Source organism: Tamandua tetradactyla, chromosome 7 (assembly GCF_023851605.1).
Source record: "Tamandua tetradactyla isolate mTamTet1 chromosome 7, mTamTet1.pri, whole genome shotgun sequence".
NCBI classification, from domain to species: Eukaryota; Metazoa; Chordata; class Mammalia; order Pilosa; family Myrmecophagidae; genus Tamandua; species Tamandua tetradactyla.
Window position 1 is genome coordinate 29,043,885 of NC_135333.1, and position 16,500 is coordinate 29,060,384.

Genomic DNA, 16,500 nt, shown 5'->3' on the forward strand with positions numbered 1-16,500 from the left:
GTGGCTTCAGAACTGGTCTCCTGCTCCCACCCCAGCCCCACCTCAAGCCACTCCCAGGGCAGTGGCTGGAATGATCCTTTTAAGATGTAAGTCAGGCCCTGTCACCCCTCTGCTCAAACCACAGTTGTGACTTCCCTGTTCAATCTGGGTCAAAGCCAAAGGTATATGGTGGTCTCCAGGGTCCCCCCCAACCTGGCCTCCTCCCTCACAACCCTCCCCTGCTCCCGCTGCTCAGCCTCGCTGGTCACCTTCTGTCCCCCACCTCGCCAGGCACGCCAGCGTCTGAGCGGCTTTGCCCTGCCTGCTCCCTCTCCCCCCGCCCCCTGCACGAGCGTGTGCTCACTGCCACACTCCCTTCGCATCTGCTCAGTGGCTCCTTCTCCCTGACCACTGAGGTGGCATCACTGACACCCCAAACTCCTGGCCCCCGCGCCCTGACCTACTTCTTTTTTGTTTCCAGCAAATATCCCCTTTCAACAGCCAATACGATTTACTGAAAGAGAATTATGGTGCTGTCTATTGTCGGACTCCCTCCTCTCGCAGGTCAGGTGGGACTCCTGGCCTGCTTTGTTTGCCCAGGGTGCTAGAAGTTTCTGGAGCACTGCCTGGCACACAGTGGACAATCTATGAATGAGTCTTCATTATTTCCCCTCAACATCAAATTGCTCTCTGATATTGAGACAAGTATAACAACAGTTCATTCAACTGTACATGTAGAGTTAATATCTCCAGGAAAAATTTAAAAAGATCCCATAGGGTAGGTTGCTGACCTCGCCCCTGCACCTGCTTTCAAGCTCTTTTTGTTCTCATCTTTAGGTTTTACCGATGCCACTAAGGCCCTTGGTGGACTCTGCTGTCATACCTCAGGGCCTTTGCATATGCTGTGCCTTTTTCTGCCCAGTGGACTCCTGAGTGTCATTTAAAGCCCGGTTAGTGTTGTCTCTTCCCTGAGGCCCTCCTGGACGCCCCCCACTCTCTTCTATCCTCCTTCCCGCCTCTGGTGACTTCTGTAACTAGTGCATGCCTCACATGGACAGGTCCCACGGCCTTGCGAGGGTTCATCTCTGTGACCATTGTGCCATTAGCCGGTGAGCTCCTTGAGTCTCCTTGTGCTCTTGCTCCATGTCCTGGGGCCAGTGATAGAGCAAATCTGATGCCAGCCAGGAGAGAAGAAACACTTCCAAGACCCTTTCAAGGTCACTGGCTGGCTGAGAATGAACAATGTTTTATTATTTGATCATTTATTTATACTTTAATTTCAAATCAGATTTGACTCAGCCTGAGATGAGAGAGGTACTGATATGGCAATAAACAGAATCCTGCATCTTGAATGCTTCCCTCTCCAACTACTAGATTTTTCTAGCTGACATATAAATATGCTGAAGTCTCTGCTGCAGCTATACGTCCCTTCCTAGGGCAGCTGGTACCCCTATAGCGAAGCCCCCCACACCTGTCTAACCTCTGCACCCACTTCTTTAAATTGGAGTAATTTTATTTCTACCCCATGTCTCCACTAAACCTGCCCCTAGCGAGGGCACCAGCTACTTCTGTTTACTAAATACAGTGGACACTCTCAGCCCTCAAATCCCCTGAGCTCTGGGCACCCCTGGGTATTCTGAGCCCCTGCCCTTCTCCCCCTTTGCTGCCCTTGTCTTGTGTGACAGCACATCCCCACAGTGGCCTTCTTCCTCTCCGGTGTCTGGCGCTCTGCCCATACCCAGGACACCCACCTTCGCCCTCTTCTCTGCTCACCCTACATGTTTCTTGAGCACAACTCTACGTCTCAGATGGCAGTTCCCCTGGGACTAGTTAGGGCAATTCTAGAAGTAAAGAAAGGCCATCCAGCAGCACGTGGAGGAAGGGGCTCTGTCCCCCTGGTGCCACAGGAAGCCAGGCTCCTTCCACCTGGAGGCTGCCCCAGCCCCCAAGTCAGCGTGGGAGGCCTCTGCCCCGCGGGTGCCCCCCACCTGGCTGGTGATGGGCTGAGAGACAGACGATATGGGCCGGGTCCCTTCTGCCCTCTTTCCATGAACCAGAACTCTGTCCCTCGGTCTCACCTACCTGCAAGGCAGGCTGGGAAGCATAGGGTTGCTGATGCCAGGAGGGACAGGTGGAGTCTGTTGCGTGCCACCTACAGGTACAGACTCACACTTCTCTGCCTCCTGCTCAGAGGCTTCTCCCGGGCCTTGGACCCTCACATACTAATGCTTCCTGGACATCGCCAGCGCTCGCCTCCCAGCACGCTGAGCCCCACGCCCTGGGCGGCGCTCCTCTCTGCTGCTTCAGCTTCTTCAGGCCAGATCCAGTCTCATGGCCTACATCGCTCCCTTGCCCAAGAAGATCCCTCCCTTTCCTTCATCCCTGCACCAACAGGTTCCAGACATCCCAGTCCTCTCACTCTCACCCCCTAAATAAGGCTCACATCTATCCCTCTTTTCCAACCCGCTGGCTCCTGCCTAGCTCAGGTTTCCATCATTTCCTTCCTGGACCATTGCAAACGTCTCCCAACTGGCTGCCCTGCCTCGGGCGTGGCCAGATGTACCCAGAAAGAACCTTTGAAAGCACAAATCTGTGCATCGGTCCCCAGCTTAAAGTTTTTTTAGGGGCTCCCCATCCCCAAGGATGAGGTCCCAGGGCCTCGGAGGTCCACGCGAGTCCTGGCAGCGAGGCAGTCGCGTCTCGGTCTCCCCACACCCTCCCTTGGCTTCTCTTGCCAAACGTTCTCGCACCCTTGCACCCTCCTCTCTGGGTCTCCCGCGGCCCCGCCCACTCCAGAGCCTCTCCCACCAGTGGCCCCGCTCCCTCCCGCGGCCCTGCCCATCCCGTGGCCCCACCCCCTCCCCTGCTCTGCTCACAGCCTGGTGGCTCATACTGTCCAGGTCCCTTGGGATCCCCCTGACCCTTCCCACTGTGCTCTCTCTACAACCACAGCACCGTCCTGAGCTGGTTATCCACATTGGTGTGGGTGGGTTTTTTGTCCTGTTGGCTAGACTGACATCTCTGACTGCAGGACCCGTTCACTGCTGTGTTCTCCCTTCCTGGCCCCGGCCTTGACACTTCCAAGTACCCAAGGAGTGTTTTTCTGAATGAAAGAATGAAAATATGAAAGTGAAAAGAAAGGGTTAAACAGTTACCTCTGGAAATCTACAATGAAATTCCTATGATTCAGTATAAAAGGTAGCACTGAGCCCCTGGTGTGCGTGCATGCATGTGTGTGTGTGTGTGTGTGTACACATGCGCTGCTTGGCAGGCCTCCACCCTCGCTCTGTGCTCCCACTGGACTGTCCCCTGGACAGGGTGAAGGAGTGTCGGGTGGAGGACAGGGAGGGTCAGATGGCTCCGAGTCCTCAGCCCAGTCTGTCCACTAACTGTCCCCGTCACCTGGGGAAAGTCACTCTGACCTTTTGTTTCTTCATCTTTCCAAAGGGGATCATGCCATCCACCTTGGGATTCTTTTGTGAGGGTTCATGAAAATATAGACTCATGATGATGGTGTTCTCACATTTCTTGGGCCTGGGAACGACCTGCGGGTTGGCTGAGTCCGGGAGCAGGGGATGTGATTGGAAGGAGACAGGCACCGTCACCACCTAGGGTTCAGGGCAGCCTGACTGCTGGGGACTGTGCAGCTGCACAACCGGATCTCCTCTATTAGCCGGAGCCAGAGCACGGGGGCTCACCTAAAGGCCATTCACTCAGCCTCCTGGCTGGCTCTCGGAGCTGGTGCTGCTGCTAAGACCCTGCACCCACCGTGGCTTGCACGACAGTTGGTATATGTCACTGACTCCTGAAGCCAGACAGGCTGGACTCTTGGTCTTCTTTAAAGGAAAGAAGAGCTGACATTGATTGAGCACCTACTGTGTGCCAGACCCTCTCCTAAGAGCTTTACATCTGTGATCATTTAATTCTCACAGTTGCCCTGGAAGGAGGGAACAGGTTATCATCTCCATCTTGCAGATAAAGAAACCAAGATTTAGGGACCCAAAGATTGAAAATTCCAGTAAAAGCATAGTGAGAAGGGGGATTTCCAAAGATTGCACATTTCAAATGCACGACAGCTTATTATTTTTAAAAACTTTTTTTATTGTGTAATATATATATACAAACCAAAGAAAGAAAAAAGCAATAGTTTTCAAAGCACCTTTCAACAAGTAGTTACAGGACAGATCCCAGACACAATGGCTTATTTTTAAACTCTCACTTGACCCCTGTCTTTAACTCTTCTAAGACCAGATGGCAGAAAGAAAATATGAATGGCCTGGCAGCCGGAATACCTGGGCTCACAATCCAGAGTCTAGCACTTACCAGATGAGTTGTATTGTTCAAGCCATTTTAACCTCTTAGAGACTCAGTTTTCACATCTGTCAAGTGGGACCAATCCTATCTCTCCCAGGGTGTTGAGAAAATGCAAATGAAAGGGCTTTGCAAACTGGAAAGGCCTGAGTGTTTTCTTTATTTAAATGCCATCATCACCTGCTTAAATGTGCCTTAGGGTCATTTCATGTCTACTCTGGCCCCTCTGCAGGCTCTTCACTGCCCAGCAACCAGTGGCATTTTTTGTTGCCTGTTCACCTAAAACCTTTGAAATGGTCTATGATCATTTTCAGTGCCCTGGCTCTGCCCACCTCTCATGCCTCATCTCACTGTCACCCTCCCTCTGCCTTTGCTCTCTTTTAAGGTCCTTTCAGGTCTTTTGCCACATCAGCTTCTTCCTGCCCTGGGACCTTTGCACAGGCTTCTCCTCTACCTGGAATACTGTCTTCTAATACTCTTCACCTGGGCAACACCGGCTTCTCCTTTAGAGCACAACAGAAATTTCACTTTCTCAGAGATGTTCTTTTTTTTTGCCTCCTCTACTTAATTAGGTTTCCCTGTTTTTTCTCTTTGTGATACTCTGTATGTTTCTTTAACCCTACACAATTCATTATTGCATTTTTACTTTTTTTTTTTTTAAATTTTTTATGTCTTCCTCCTCACTTGGAACATGAGCTCTGGGAGGACAGGTGTCTTGTCTGCTCTGCTCACCATTACGTCCCTGCCCCCTGCACGCGTCTGGTGCAGAAAGGGCATTTTCAGTTGACTGAGTGGAGGTGTTTCCTGCCATTTCTCTGGGGTGCCTGATCCTGCCAGTCCAATCCTAGGCTAGAAAGCACCAAGGAGAAGGAATGCCTGCAGAGCAATTGCTGACCAGGAGTTCTAGAGATTGTTTCATGTCTCTGATCTCATTTTAACCCTCACAACATCGAAGCTTTGATTTCTTCATTTGTGAAATGGGAGTAACTGGTATGTCTAACCAAGTCTGAAAATTAAATGTGAGAAGGTATGGAAGTGTCTGGTACAGTGGAGGTATTTTCCATATGCCATTCCCTCCAGATTTTACAGATTTCCTTAATCTCTCTGTGGGCAATATTTTTCCCCTTTTGCAGCTGAGAACACTGTGGCTCGGGAAGTGAAACAGTTTGCCCGAGAACAGGACGAGGTTCCCTGTGCTTCATTTGTGACTGGGCTGCCTTCCCCATCTGCCGGTGTTCTGGAGGCAGCCCCCACACCTGCCCTGAAGGAGAAGTGCCCCAGAGAAGCCCCCCTGCCATTCGTGGGCCTCAGGGGGGCACAGAAGGGGCTCCTTTCTACCGCGGGGGTCCTCTGATTCCAGAAGGACAGCCCACCCATCTCTCTCTCTCTCTCTCTCCCCCCTCTCCAGGTCCCCCTGTGTAGGCTGGCTCTGCAGCCATCTCGGCAGAACTGGGACCCAGTGACGAGGCCCTCTTCTCACCGGGACCACTGGGACACTACGTGGCAACTGACCTATATTCATTGCAAGTACTATTTGCCGCCTTGGTCCCCTCCCATCCAGCACACAGCCCCACCCCGCACAGACACCTGGGTCAATCCAAGGACGTTGTAAAAATAAAATGATCACACCCTGGTCCTCTGGGAACCACAGCTTTACAGTTTGTCCTGCTCCGAGATTGACAGGATTCACAACCCAGTTTGAGGAGGAGAAGCAGACAAGAAAGAGAAGAAGCAGGGAGGAGTTTGGGGAGGGGATGAAAAAGAAGCAGAGACTCAAGGATTTGGAGGAGTAGGGGAGGATGAGATGAGATGGATGAAGGAGAAAGATGCAAAGAAGAGGAGAGAGATCAAAAAAGAGGAGAGAAGAAAAATGAGCAGAAGAAATCCAGGGGAATTAACAGAGGTAGAAACTAAAATTCTAAAAAGGATAAAGGAAAGCCTTATAAAGAACAATAAATGGGATGGAAACAGAGAAGAAAAGAGAGACCTGGAAGAAAATTGGTGAAAGAGAAAGCATGGGGGTGAAGAGGACAAAATAAATGAAAAGCAAACGAAGCAGACCACCCAGAAAATTGGTTTGAGCTATTTTTTGAAAAATAGAAGAGAAAATGAAATAATACAAGAATATACCAAATGGAAAGGTTGGAGAGTTGGGGAAGAAGGACTGGTTGGAAAGATAGAAAGCAAGTTTGGACTGGCCCGTGGGCAGTCAGGGGTCCTTGGACAATGAGCGAACCAGACTCTGAAAGCTGGGTGATATTCTGAATCCCAGACCTGGTTCCTATATGGGGTCTTTCCCAGACCTCATACCTGCCTTGCCCTGCCCTGAGGTCATCAGTCCAGGGAACCCAGCTGCAGGTTGGTCAAGAGCAAACTGCCCTCAGAGACCGAGGTCAAACTTATTGATTCCATTCCACTCTGTACAGTCTCACACACAGACCACCTTGCACAGCCAAGTGTTCTGTCTGGGTATTTGTAGTCTCTCCCAAGTCCATTCTGGATTTTGTCTCCAAATGTGCGTTTAAAAACTCAGTATATTCAGAAGTCTCTCTTCCCTTCCTTCATTTATTCACTAGTCCACGAGTATTCATTGAGTACCTACTATGTGCAAAGACTTGTCAGCTAACAAGACAGACAAAATTCCTGACCTTGTGGCACTTAGAATCCCTTCTTTATTCCTTCTTCCTACTTTTGCCTCTTTCCGTCTCTTTTGCTCTTATTCTCTCATCCAGCTCCAGGTGTATTGGTTATTTATTGCTATGTAACAAACCACCCCAAACTTAATGGGGATAAAACAACAACAACCATTTATTATTATCCTCTCTCATTGTTTGGGGGAGGGTTGACTGGTCTCAGCTCTGTAGTTCATCTCTAGGGTCTCTCAAGCAATTGCAGTTAGACCATGGCTGGGGCTGGAGTCACTTCGAAGGCTTCTTGCTTACCTGGAGATGAAACACCTACACATGGCCTCTCCATGAGGTCTGGGCTTCCTGACAGCATGGCGACGGGGTTCTAAGAAGCTGTTCCACCTTTTATGACCTAGCTTCAGAGGTCACATGGGGTCACTTCTGCTGTACTCTATTGACCAAGGCAGTCACGAAGGCCATCTGGGTTTAAGGGGAGGGGACACAGGCTCTGCCACTTGTTGAGGGAGTGGCAAGGTCATATTGCAAGAAGAGGATGTGGGAGTGTCTTTGGAAAATACAATTTGCCACAGTTTGCCCTCTGGCTATAATGATTCACTGGGATTCACAGCCCTCCCTCCCTCTGCATGCAAACTATATTCATTCCCTTCCCCTCCCCTCTCTTTAGAGCATCATCTCCAAGTCCAGGTCAGAGTCATCCAAGTCAAGTGCAGGCATGGATAAGACTCCTTAGATGGAGGTCTTTGGGGATGGCTTCTTGAATCCTATTCCTCTCTACAGGGGACTCTATCTGCCCTCCACACAGCCAACACACGGTGGTGGGACAGACAGAGGATAACTACCACAGACACTCCAAAACCAAGAGAGGAAACCAGGGTGCACACAGCAGTCTTTGGTCCATAGCAATTCGGAAATCCTTCCAGGAACAGGCAGCCAGTTCCTTGATCAGTTCTAAGGCCTGAGAATGACTCTCCATGCCTCTTGGCTCCACTTTCTGGGCTCATGGATTCCTCCCCTGAGCTTCCTTGCATTTTCTCAATAAGTAAGCAGTGTTTTCTTTGCCTGATTCCTGCCCATAGAGATTTGATGGTAGAAAGGCCTTTCTTTTCATTTTAGGGTCTTGCTATCCCTTCCATTCAAAGTGTCAATGATTCCCTTAAAAGTTTTGTGGATTTCTTTATGCATTAATTTATAATTCCTCCCATCAGACAAAAGCCACACCCCAAATTGCTTCAATATAAGACCGTTTATTGAGGGGAGGGGCATTCCTGGTAAGGCTGCTATGGAATAATGTCCTAAAATTCTTAGAAGCTCTGTTATTTAATAGGAAGGATCTTTAAGAAAAGCAGTTAGGATCCTTAGAAGGCCCTTGCCTACTGGAAAAGATGTGAGGCATCACCTCAAGTCTTTCTGAGGTCTTATCAAAAGGCTTTACAGTTATGCTCTTGGATTCAACTTTAAATTACTTTCCTGGTAGCAGCCCTGGATTTGATCTTTGCCCAGATGTCATTGCTTAATTTGAGAATTGTCATGAGGAGAAATTGGGAATCAGACAAGTTTTCAAACCCAGGAAGTCCTGGGTCCTTTATATTTAAGAATTTGTTCTTTAGCTACTTCTATTGCCAGAGTCAGGTTTTGAGCCCAGGACTGTCTGTCCTCAAAGCCTGCTGTTTTGTGGATAGACCCTGTGGCCCCTCTGCACAGTGGAGTAAGCAAGGATCTCATGACATCCTGAAAGAAGCAGGGAGTTAAGCAAGTGGGAGACACTGCATGGATGAAGGTAAGAAATGGAAAGAAGTGCAAGGTGTTTGGGGGATGGCAAGGCAGCCAAGGGCACAGGACATTTCCATCTCTCTCCCCCGTCTTATTCTTCATACATCCAGTTCCTACTGTGTGATCCCTTGTGACCTATTTTTTTACATCCCTTTTGCAGCAGAGCCCTACTCAACCTTCCCTGCTACATTCCACGCTTCCATGAGTTGGCTCACGTGGGGCCCATCTTTCCCAAGAACATCCGTGAAGGTAACATCCTATCTTATCCGTGAAGGCCCAGGATGGCCATCAGATGCTCTGTGATGCCTTCCGTATTAGCCAGGGTATGCTAACTTGTAAAACCAACTCCCAATCCAGTGGCTTAACACAAGAGTTTGTTTCCAGTTTAGGGAGCAGTCAAAGGAAAGTTGGCTGGGGTGAGGTAGGTAGACACTACTGCATGCAGTTAAAAGGGGGCCCGAGCTCCTTACCAGTGCTTCCACTGACCTCTGGAACATGGGTCAGTGAGCTATGATCTGTGTCCATAAGTAAAGTTTCACTGGAGCATAACCACATCTATTTGGTTACGTATAGTCCATGGCTGTTTTAGTGCTATGTGGCAGAGGTGAGAAGTTGCAACAGGGACCCTATGGCCTGCAAAGCTTCACATATTTACTCTCTGGTCTCCATGGGAAAAGGTGGCTGGGCCTGGCCCTAGGGCTCAGTGGGCCTATGAAGAGAGAGCATAGAGGATTGCGTGGAAGGGTTCTCTGAGCCCGGCCTGCAAGTGGGGTCGGTTGCTTCCTCCCAAGTGATGGCAGCTGGCCAGGTAGCCCCTCCGAACTGCAGCTCAGGAGGCTGGGAAGGGTGGTCTCTCTGGGTGCTCAGGAGGAGAGAATGGAACAGGGTCTGGCTGACACACAGCCTCATCTCTCCATACCTCCTCTTCTTTTGCCTCTCTTTCTCCTCAGGTCCTCTTCTTCACCGGGCCCCTTGCTCTGATGTTCCCATGGGATGGAAAGTTCCATGGGGCAGAGACTGTGCCTGTTTCATCTCTGCCTGCCCTGTGCTCACAGCACAGAACAACGATTCCAAAAATAGTCGGTGAAGAGAGGAACGAACAGGTCTTTCATGCATGCTCCTGAGTGCTTTGTAAATACCCCCGGTCTGGAACTTCCCTCATTTTTTGTACCTGTTTCTCCCACTAAGCCTTGGATTCCTCTCTTTACTCTATCAGTTTCTTTTCAGGCACCTACTGTGTGCTAAGGAGTGCAGGACATGTGTCCCTGAATAAAGCAGACCCAGCCTGTGCTCTCAGGGGCCTTGCAGTCCAACAGAAGACAAAGGCTGCATATAGGTGTCCAAATCACTGTGACACCAGGGGCGAAATGCTCTGACAGAAAGGGGAAGAACAAGTGCCTTGAGCACATCTGATGGAGAGGTCTGAGCTCATCCAGGGGCTCTGGGAGGGCTTCCCTGAGGAGGTGATTTTGGGGCTGCCATCCAAAGCATAAGCAGACTGACAGCTGGAGGGACGATGGGCGGAAAAGAGAGGGGCAGGCTGAGGGCCCAGCTTAGGAAAAGTCCAGGGTGGGAGGGAGCATAACGATGATGTCAGTAATATTAACGTACCTACGACTCAAGTTCTTACAGTGTGCCAGACACCTTGTCATGCGCCGTGTTTCCTTGTGTTCTCACCTGCTCCCGGGGAGCCTTTCTCTGAGCTCCTGGCTGGGGGCTCCAGCTCCCGGAGTTCACACCATTTACTACAGGGATTTTACTTGCACCCCTGAGGAATGTCCTCTAGGACAGCTGCTTCCCTGCAAGCCTGTCCTCAGATGTTCCCTGCCATGGTGCCCTTCGGGTACCTGCCTGCCCACGCCACCTGCTTCCTTTCATTGCAGGCTGTACTCCTTGTGTGAACGGCTTTACCATCTGGAACCTCAGTTTTATCAGCTGTAAAATGGGCAAAACCACAGCCACCCACGAAGGCTGTTGTGAGGATGGAAAATTGCTGAATGGGGTAAGGTGTGAGGCTCGGCAGAAGAGCTGATGGGAGCTCAGGCTCCTTCCATCCTGCTACTGTATGACTGGGGCAAGCCATTTCACCTCCCTGAGCCTCAGTTTCTCAGCCACTGATAAACTGATAAAAGTCACCCTGCCCCTTCCAGGGAGTGGAGGGTCACTAAGAAAAGGGAAGGTACCTGCAAAGGCTGTGCCCTGGGGACATCCTGTGCCTATGTCTGCCCATCCACGGGATGAGGGCTTTGGGCAGTCACCTCCCTGCCCCTCTTCCTGCAGCTCAGACAGTCTGGGGTGCTTGGGGTTCCCCCTGCCTCACGCGGCTCTCACTCCCACTGCCTCCTGCCTCTGAGGGTCAGGAGCAGAGGCCTCTGCCGGGCCTTTGCTCTGATGTTGTAGCCCGTGGGCTGCCTGGGGCTGGGTCTGTGTAGGATGAGACCCCAGGGCTGCCGGAGCTGGGTGTGGAGAGCTGGATGTGGAGAGCTGGGTTCCCCCCACCTTAACTCGAGGCTCGGCCCTAGGCACTTTCCCATATCCTGGTGTCTGCTTCTCCTTTGGGAGTAGGAGACCCAGCACCTGGGAGATTCGGGGCCACGTGGGGACCCCAGGAGAGTAAGGGCAGAGGAGGAGGCTCTGCTGAATCTCTTGCTAAGATACTGGGGCTGCCCCAAAATGCAACCCTCCGGTATCACAGCCACGTTGGCTGGGTCTGCATTGAGGGTCTGGCCCCTCCCCCGGATGCCTCACCCTCATACCAGCCTAGGAAAGGGGGAGCAGTCAGCCTCCTTTTTGGGTATGCTGTATGGTGGGTCACATTTCATTCTTTTTCCATGTGAGTATCCCGTTATTGCAACACCATTTGTTGATTTGGGGGGAGGAGGTGGGGTGGGGAGTGCATGGACCAGGAATTGAACCCGGGTCTCCTGTATGGTAGGCAAGAATTCTACCTTTGAACCACCCTTGCACCCCAATCAGCCCCTTTTGCAGATGAGGGAACTGAGGCACAGCCAGGCCTGCCCTAGGTAACCCCCAAGTGCATGGCTCCTTCTACCATTCCAGAGACTGTCATTATCATTGACTCAGTGGTCTCACTTCTCAGGGGAGGTAAACTGAGGCCCAGGGCCATCCAGGTCATACCATGGCAAAGTGGAGCTGGGGCTCAAATGGGAGTTTCTTTCCTTCCCTCCCCCCCTCTTGCCTTGCTGCCACCGATGGCCATGGGCCTTCTCCTTCGTGCAGGCGCCACTTCCATCCCACCCCCCAGCCGGCTCTCCATTCCTCATACCGCAGGGCCTTCTGGAATTGTCCATCGCGCTCATGGCATGAGCTGGGGAGCAGGTCCCGAGGGGCTGAGGGGCAGAACAGGAGGGTGGTAGGCAGACACCACTTGGAAACCCCTTCCTGGCCCAGCAAGGAAGCCCCTGGACGAGGCGCTGGATGGGTTGAAAAGAGACTGACTCCCGGGGTCAGTCTCTGATGCAGGGGCCCTCCAAGTGTCTGAGTAAAGGGGCAAGTGAGGAAAACCATAGAGGAAACAGCTCCCCCAGGGGGCACCAGCTCCCCTGACTCCACTCTACCTTAGACTCTGAAATTATGTCACCCTCCTCCCCTAACCCCAACTCTTCAGTGGCTTCCCCTGCACTTCAAGCAGCCTCCGGAATCATGAAAGGCCCTGGGAGCCTTTTATGCCCCTAAGGTCCCCTCACCCCTAGTGCCCAGGCATTCTGGCCTAACATCAGACCGAGCTCTTCTCTGCCTCAGGGCCTTTGAACATACTGTTCTCTCTGACCTATATACAGTTTCCCTGTGTCACTGCCCAACTCCTACCCCTTCCCACCCCAATGGAGAGACTCTGGCTGACACTCTCCTCCCCCCATCTAAATAGGTCTCCTCTGCAGTCTTATTCAGAGGGTTCTGCCTGTTCTTTTGTAGCAGTTCTTACAATGGGTGAGTACTGATGTGCTTTATAACTTGGTTATTGTCTGTCTCTCTCACTGGACTGCAAGCGCCACGGTGAGAGGAGAGAGGGCCTCGCTTGTCCTGGTCGGTCCCAGAGACCCTGTGCCTGGTACAGGGGCTTGGCCCATGGTGGGTGATGGAAAAGCCGGCGCCGACTGAGACTCGGAGTTCTCAGAGCCCGGAGCTGCTCCGTAAACCCTTCTTGCCACCTGCTGTACGCGGAGACCCAAAGGCAGAAGGACCAGGCCCCTGGCTGAGCCTCAGACCACCCGGTCCCGACAGAGCCCCCAGGGCAAAGGCTCTCCCCGTGCAGGGCAGAGGCAGACAAGAGCCAAGACTCCTGGCCCCCGTCGGGTCTCTCCCCAGTCTCTGGTGGGGCCTGACTGGCCGCTCTTCCCAACAGGCCCCTCTCAGGGCACCCAGGTCTCCTGGTTCCACAGTGGGGAGCGGGAGGCAACAGACAACTCCTCGGGATTTCCCAGGACAAGCAAAACTCACCAGGATGGCATGAACATTTACGGTGCCAGCGTGGGGTAAGGGTTCTCCAAGTATGACTGTATTGCAAAACCTCAGCACCCATCCTAGAGGGGTGACAAGTGAGACCAGACAGGTGAGGTGACTTGCCTGAGGTTACTCAGCGAGGCCATGGCTGAGCAGGGATGCGAACCCAGAGGCTGTCTGACTCCAGAGCCTTGCACACAGCTCCACCTTCTCCTTCTCTGCCTTCCTCTGGTTGGAACAGGAGGGTGCCGAAGAAAAGCTGCTGGGAAGAATCCAAACTTCCTCACCATATTTATGAGATTCTCAGACTCCCAAGAGCAGCTGGGGGCTTTCATGCAAAGGTGCATTTGTATACAAAGGTCAGGGGCCCAACGTGTGCTCAGGTGGCCACAGCCTGGGGGGCTGCTGTGAAGGCAGAGGCGGGGCGGGGGGGACAGGGGCTCGCACTGATCCTGGCACCCAGGTGGGTCTCAAGACCCCCAACCCGGCTCCAAACTCAGCTCCTGAGCCCCCAACACCCGTGGAAAAGAGACTTTGTGTTGGAATCTCTAAAGAGACAAAGGTGGGGGACAAAAAGAGCTCACGGATGCTGTGAAGGCAACCTGGGATCACAGAAGGAGTCAGAGGCCGTGGGGACCCAGGTTCAAGTTTCAGCTCCTACTGGCTGGGTGGGTCAATTTCCCTGGTTGAGGTCCAGTTTTCTCTTCTGGAAATAGGATGCAGGGCACTTCTCTCGAAGAGTTGCCATACAAAATGCAATGGATATAAGATGTGCGAGTTGCCAATATTAAGATTTTTTTAATAATGTGATACTCATTTGTGCAACTGTCTCTAGATCTTTGCTTGAAAACCTTCCTTTATACCAGCAAGAGTCCACCATGGCCTGGGTCCTGTGTGCTCTTCATGAAACTACCACCTCACAGATGACACAGTGCCGAAGGGATTTCTAGACTCAGCACGGTGAGCTCAGTGCAGTCGCTGGGTTGGGATATCTGCTGCTTCCTGTTGGAATGGCTTTGTCAGTTGTCAGTTGGATCAGTTTATCCTTGGGCTAGTTCTTCTTTGGGTGCTCGTACTCAACCTACGAGCATTCTAGTGCAGCCCTGGGGTGGACAGCCAGAGACAAGCCAAGCATGACGGTGTCAGCTTAGAGACTGACCTTCCAACACAGGCTGCAAGAACGAGAACCAGCTGCCTACTTTGTGGGTAAGGCCAGGCCTCAAATGTATACATGTATTTTAATTTTATTTATTCTTCTTGTACCTGAAGTAAATGCAGTTTTTAAGCTATAGCCCCCTCTAACCCCTGCCCCCACAGAATCAGCAGCAGCGAGGTGGGTGCTACCACGTGTTCCCTGCCCATCTCTGCCTACACTTAGCAGGGCCTGAGGACAGAGGGTACCTTGGCGTTGATGGTGGATTCTATTACCCTCAGAACCAGGTTCCCCCTGATTGTGAGTGCAGTAGATGGAACTACTTCTTGGGATTTTAGGAAAACAGATAAGCTTCAAGCCCAGCTGGGCTGAAGCGTCTTTCTTTTTTTTTTTTTCTTTTTTGCCTTCAGCCGTGGCAGCCTGCTCCTGATTTCTCTGGAGAGGCAGCTCCTAATTAGAATGGATCGAAGAGTCTTTGCTCCAGCTTTGTCCTCGGTCTCAATTGAATCACTGCTTTAGGACTTAATCTGGTGACTGCCTCTGGTGAGCTGGGCTCTTGGTGCCCCGAGCTCCCCTCGGGCTCCGGCAGGCGGCAGGGCTCAGCAGGGACACTGCACCCCCTATACTCCAGGCCCCTCGTCCTTCTGTCTGTTTTTTCTCCATCTGCTTTCTCTCGCTTTAATTTCTTCTCATTAACAACCCAAGGCTGCCCAGGACATCACTCCTCACAGTCCCTGCTGGTGGGAGTGTGAATTGGGAACAATTTCTCTGGAGGACAATTTGTCAAATGCTATTAAAAGCCTTAAAAAAAAAGTACATAGGTTTCGACGTGGAAAATCCCTTTCTAGGAATTTGTCCTATAGAAATAATTGTGCACAAATATGCAAAAAGGATGCTGTCCTCTGTGCTTTTTATAAGGGAGACAGCTTGGAAACAAGCTGAACTCCATCAGTTGGGATCATTAAAGCAAACCATGTAACAGATCATGCAACACACCAATGGGAAAAGAGCCTTTTGATGCTAATCAAGGAAATATGAATGTGGACTGGGTGTTAGGTGCGCCTAAGGAATTACTGCTAATTTTATTTGTGTGCTAATGACTTTGTGATGAGTTTAGAGACACATGACCTGAGAGTTAGTATTTGATTTAAGCTGTTAAATAATAATAACAAAATGGAAGGGAAGAATAGGACAAAGCAAGTGTGGCAAAATTTCCAAAGTTCTGAATCTGTCTAATGGGTAAACGGGTGTTCATTATATTGTTCTTTTCTATTTTTTGAAATTTTCATGATTTAAAAAGAAATAGAGTAATCATGTAAATTTGCACTTTTTGACCTGGAATGATGTCCAACAAGATATCGTTAAGTGAAATGAGGAAATTCCACATAGTACATATGGGATTATCACATCTTTTGCTTTAAAAATATGTATGCATTTTTCACACAGAGGGAAAAGGTTGGACGCACACACGAGAATATGAATAGTGGTTACTTCTGGGTGGAAGAATTTGAGTAATTTCTATTTTCTTTATAATTTTCTGTAGTTTGACTTTTCTTGCAATGGTTGCATTACATTTGTTTGCTTGTTTGTTTGCATGGGCAGGCACCGGGAATCCAACCAGGTTCTGGCATGGCAGGCAAGAATTCTGCCACTGAGCCATCGTTGCGCTGCCCGGTTGCACTGCTTTTATGCTCAGAAAATAAAAAGTGCAATAATTTGGAAAAAGAAAATTTGGAAATCACTTACTCTACCTTGGGCATTTACTATACATCATGCCCTATGAAAGGGGTCTTACATATGTGGTCTTATTTAACACCCCCATACCAATTGATGTGGTTGGTGCTGTTATTCCAACTTGATAAATGGAGAAGCTGAGGACCAGTGAGGGCAAGTGCAATTGCCCTTCTGCTCTTCTGACCTAAGCCATTCCTCTTTCTACTAAACCCCCGCTCTTTCTAGGGACCTACAAGGAGTGTAGGATGCAATGCCCTCAAGGAATTGTCCTTCTCTTAGCTCTACTGCTTTCCCATCCTCACACTCAGCTCTGGAGTTACTTCCCTCCGCACCTAGGGCCAGTTACATAATGAGTATGGTGAAAATGCACTTTTCCCCTCAACATCACAGGTGAAACTCTCAAACCGCCCATTCAATATTTTCTCCTAATGAGCAAGCTAACTA

At 50.7% G+C, this 16,500-nt stretch overlaps 1 protein-coding gene across 8 annotated transcripts; it reads left to right on the forward strand.

Moving 5' to 3' along the window:
- The first annotated feature begins 5,718 nt into the window (after positions 1-5,718).
- On the forward strand, positions 5,719-15,846 carry LOC143690924 (uncharacterized). Of its 8 annotated transcripts, XR_013179274.1 has the most exons (11): positions 5,719-7,622; positions 7,716-7,977; positions 8,618-8,715; positions 8,869-8,957; positions 9,659-9,811; positions 10,592-10,710; positions 12,595-12,656; positions 13,072-13,201; positions 14,005-14,129; positions 14,487-14,622; positions 14,733-15,846. XR_013179274.1 is itself a non-coding variant. In XM_077168704.1 (9 exons), the coding sequence occupies exons 5-8, from the start codon at positions 10,706-10,708 to the stop codon at positions 14,117-14,119; spliced, it is 312 nt and encodes a 103-aa protein (XP_077024819.1). In that variant the 5' UTR covers positions 5,719-7,977; positions 8,618-8,715; positions 8,869-8,957; positions 9,659-9,811; positions 10,592-10,705; the 3' UTR covers positions 14,120-14,129; positions 14,733-15,846. The 8 variants fall into 7 exon arrangements, 2 of the variants coding, with proteins under 2 accessions (XP_077024819.1, XP_077024820.1); XR_013179273.1 differs by having other exon boundaries at positions 5,719-7,977; XR_013179276.1 differs by having other exon boundaries at positions 5,719-7,977; positions 8,872-8,957.
- The last annotated feature ends 654 nt before the right edge of the window (positions 15,847-16,500 follow it).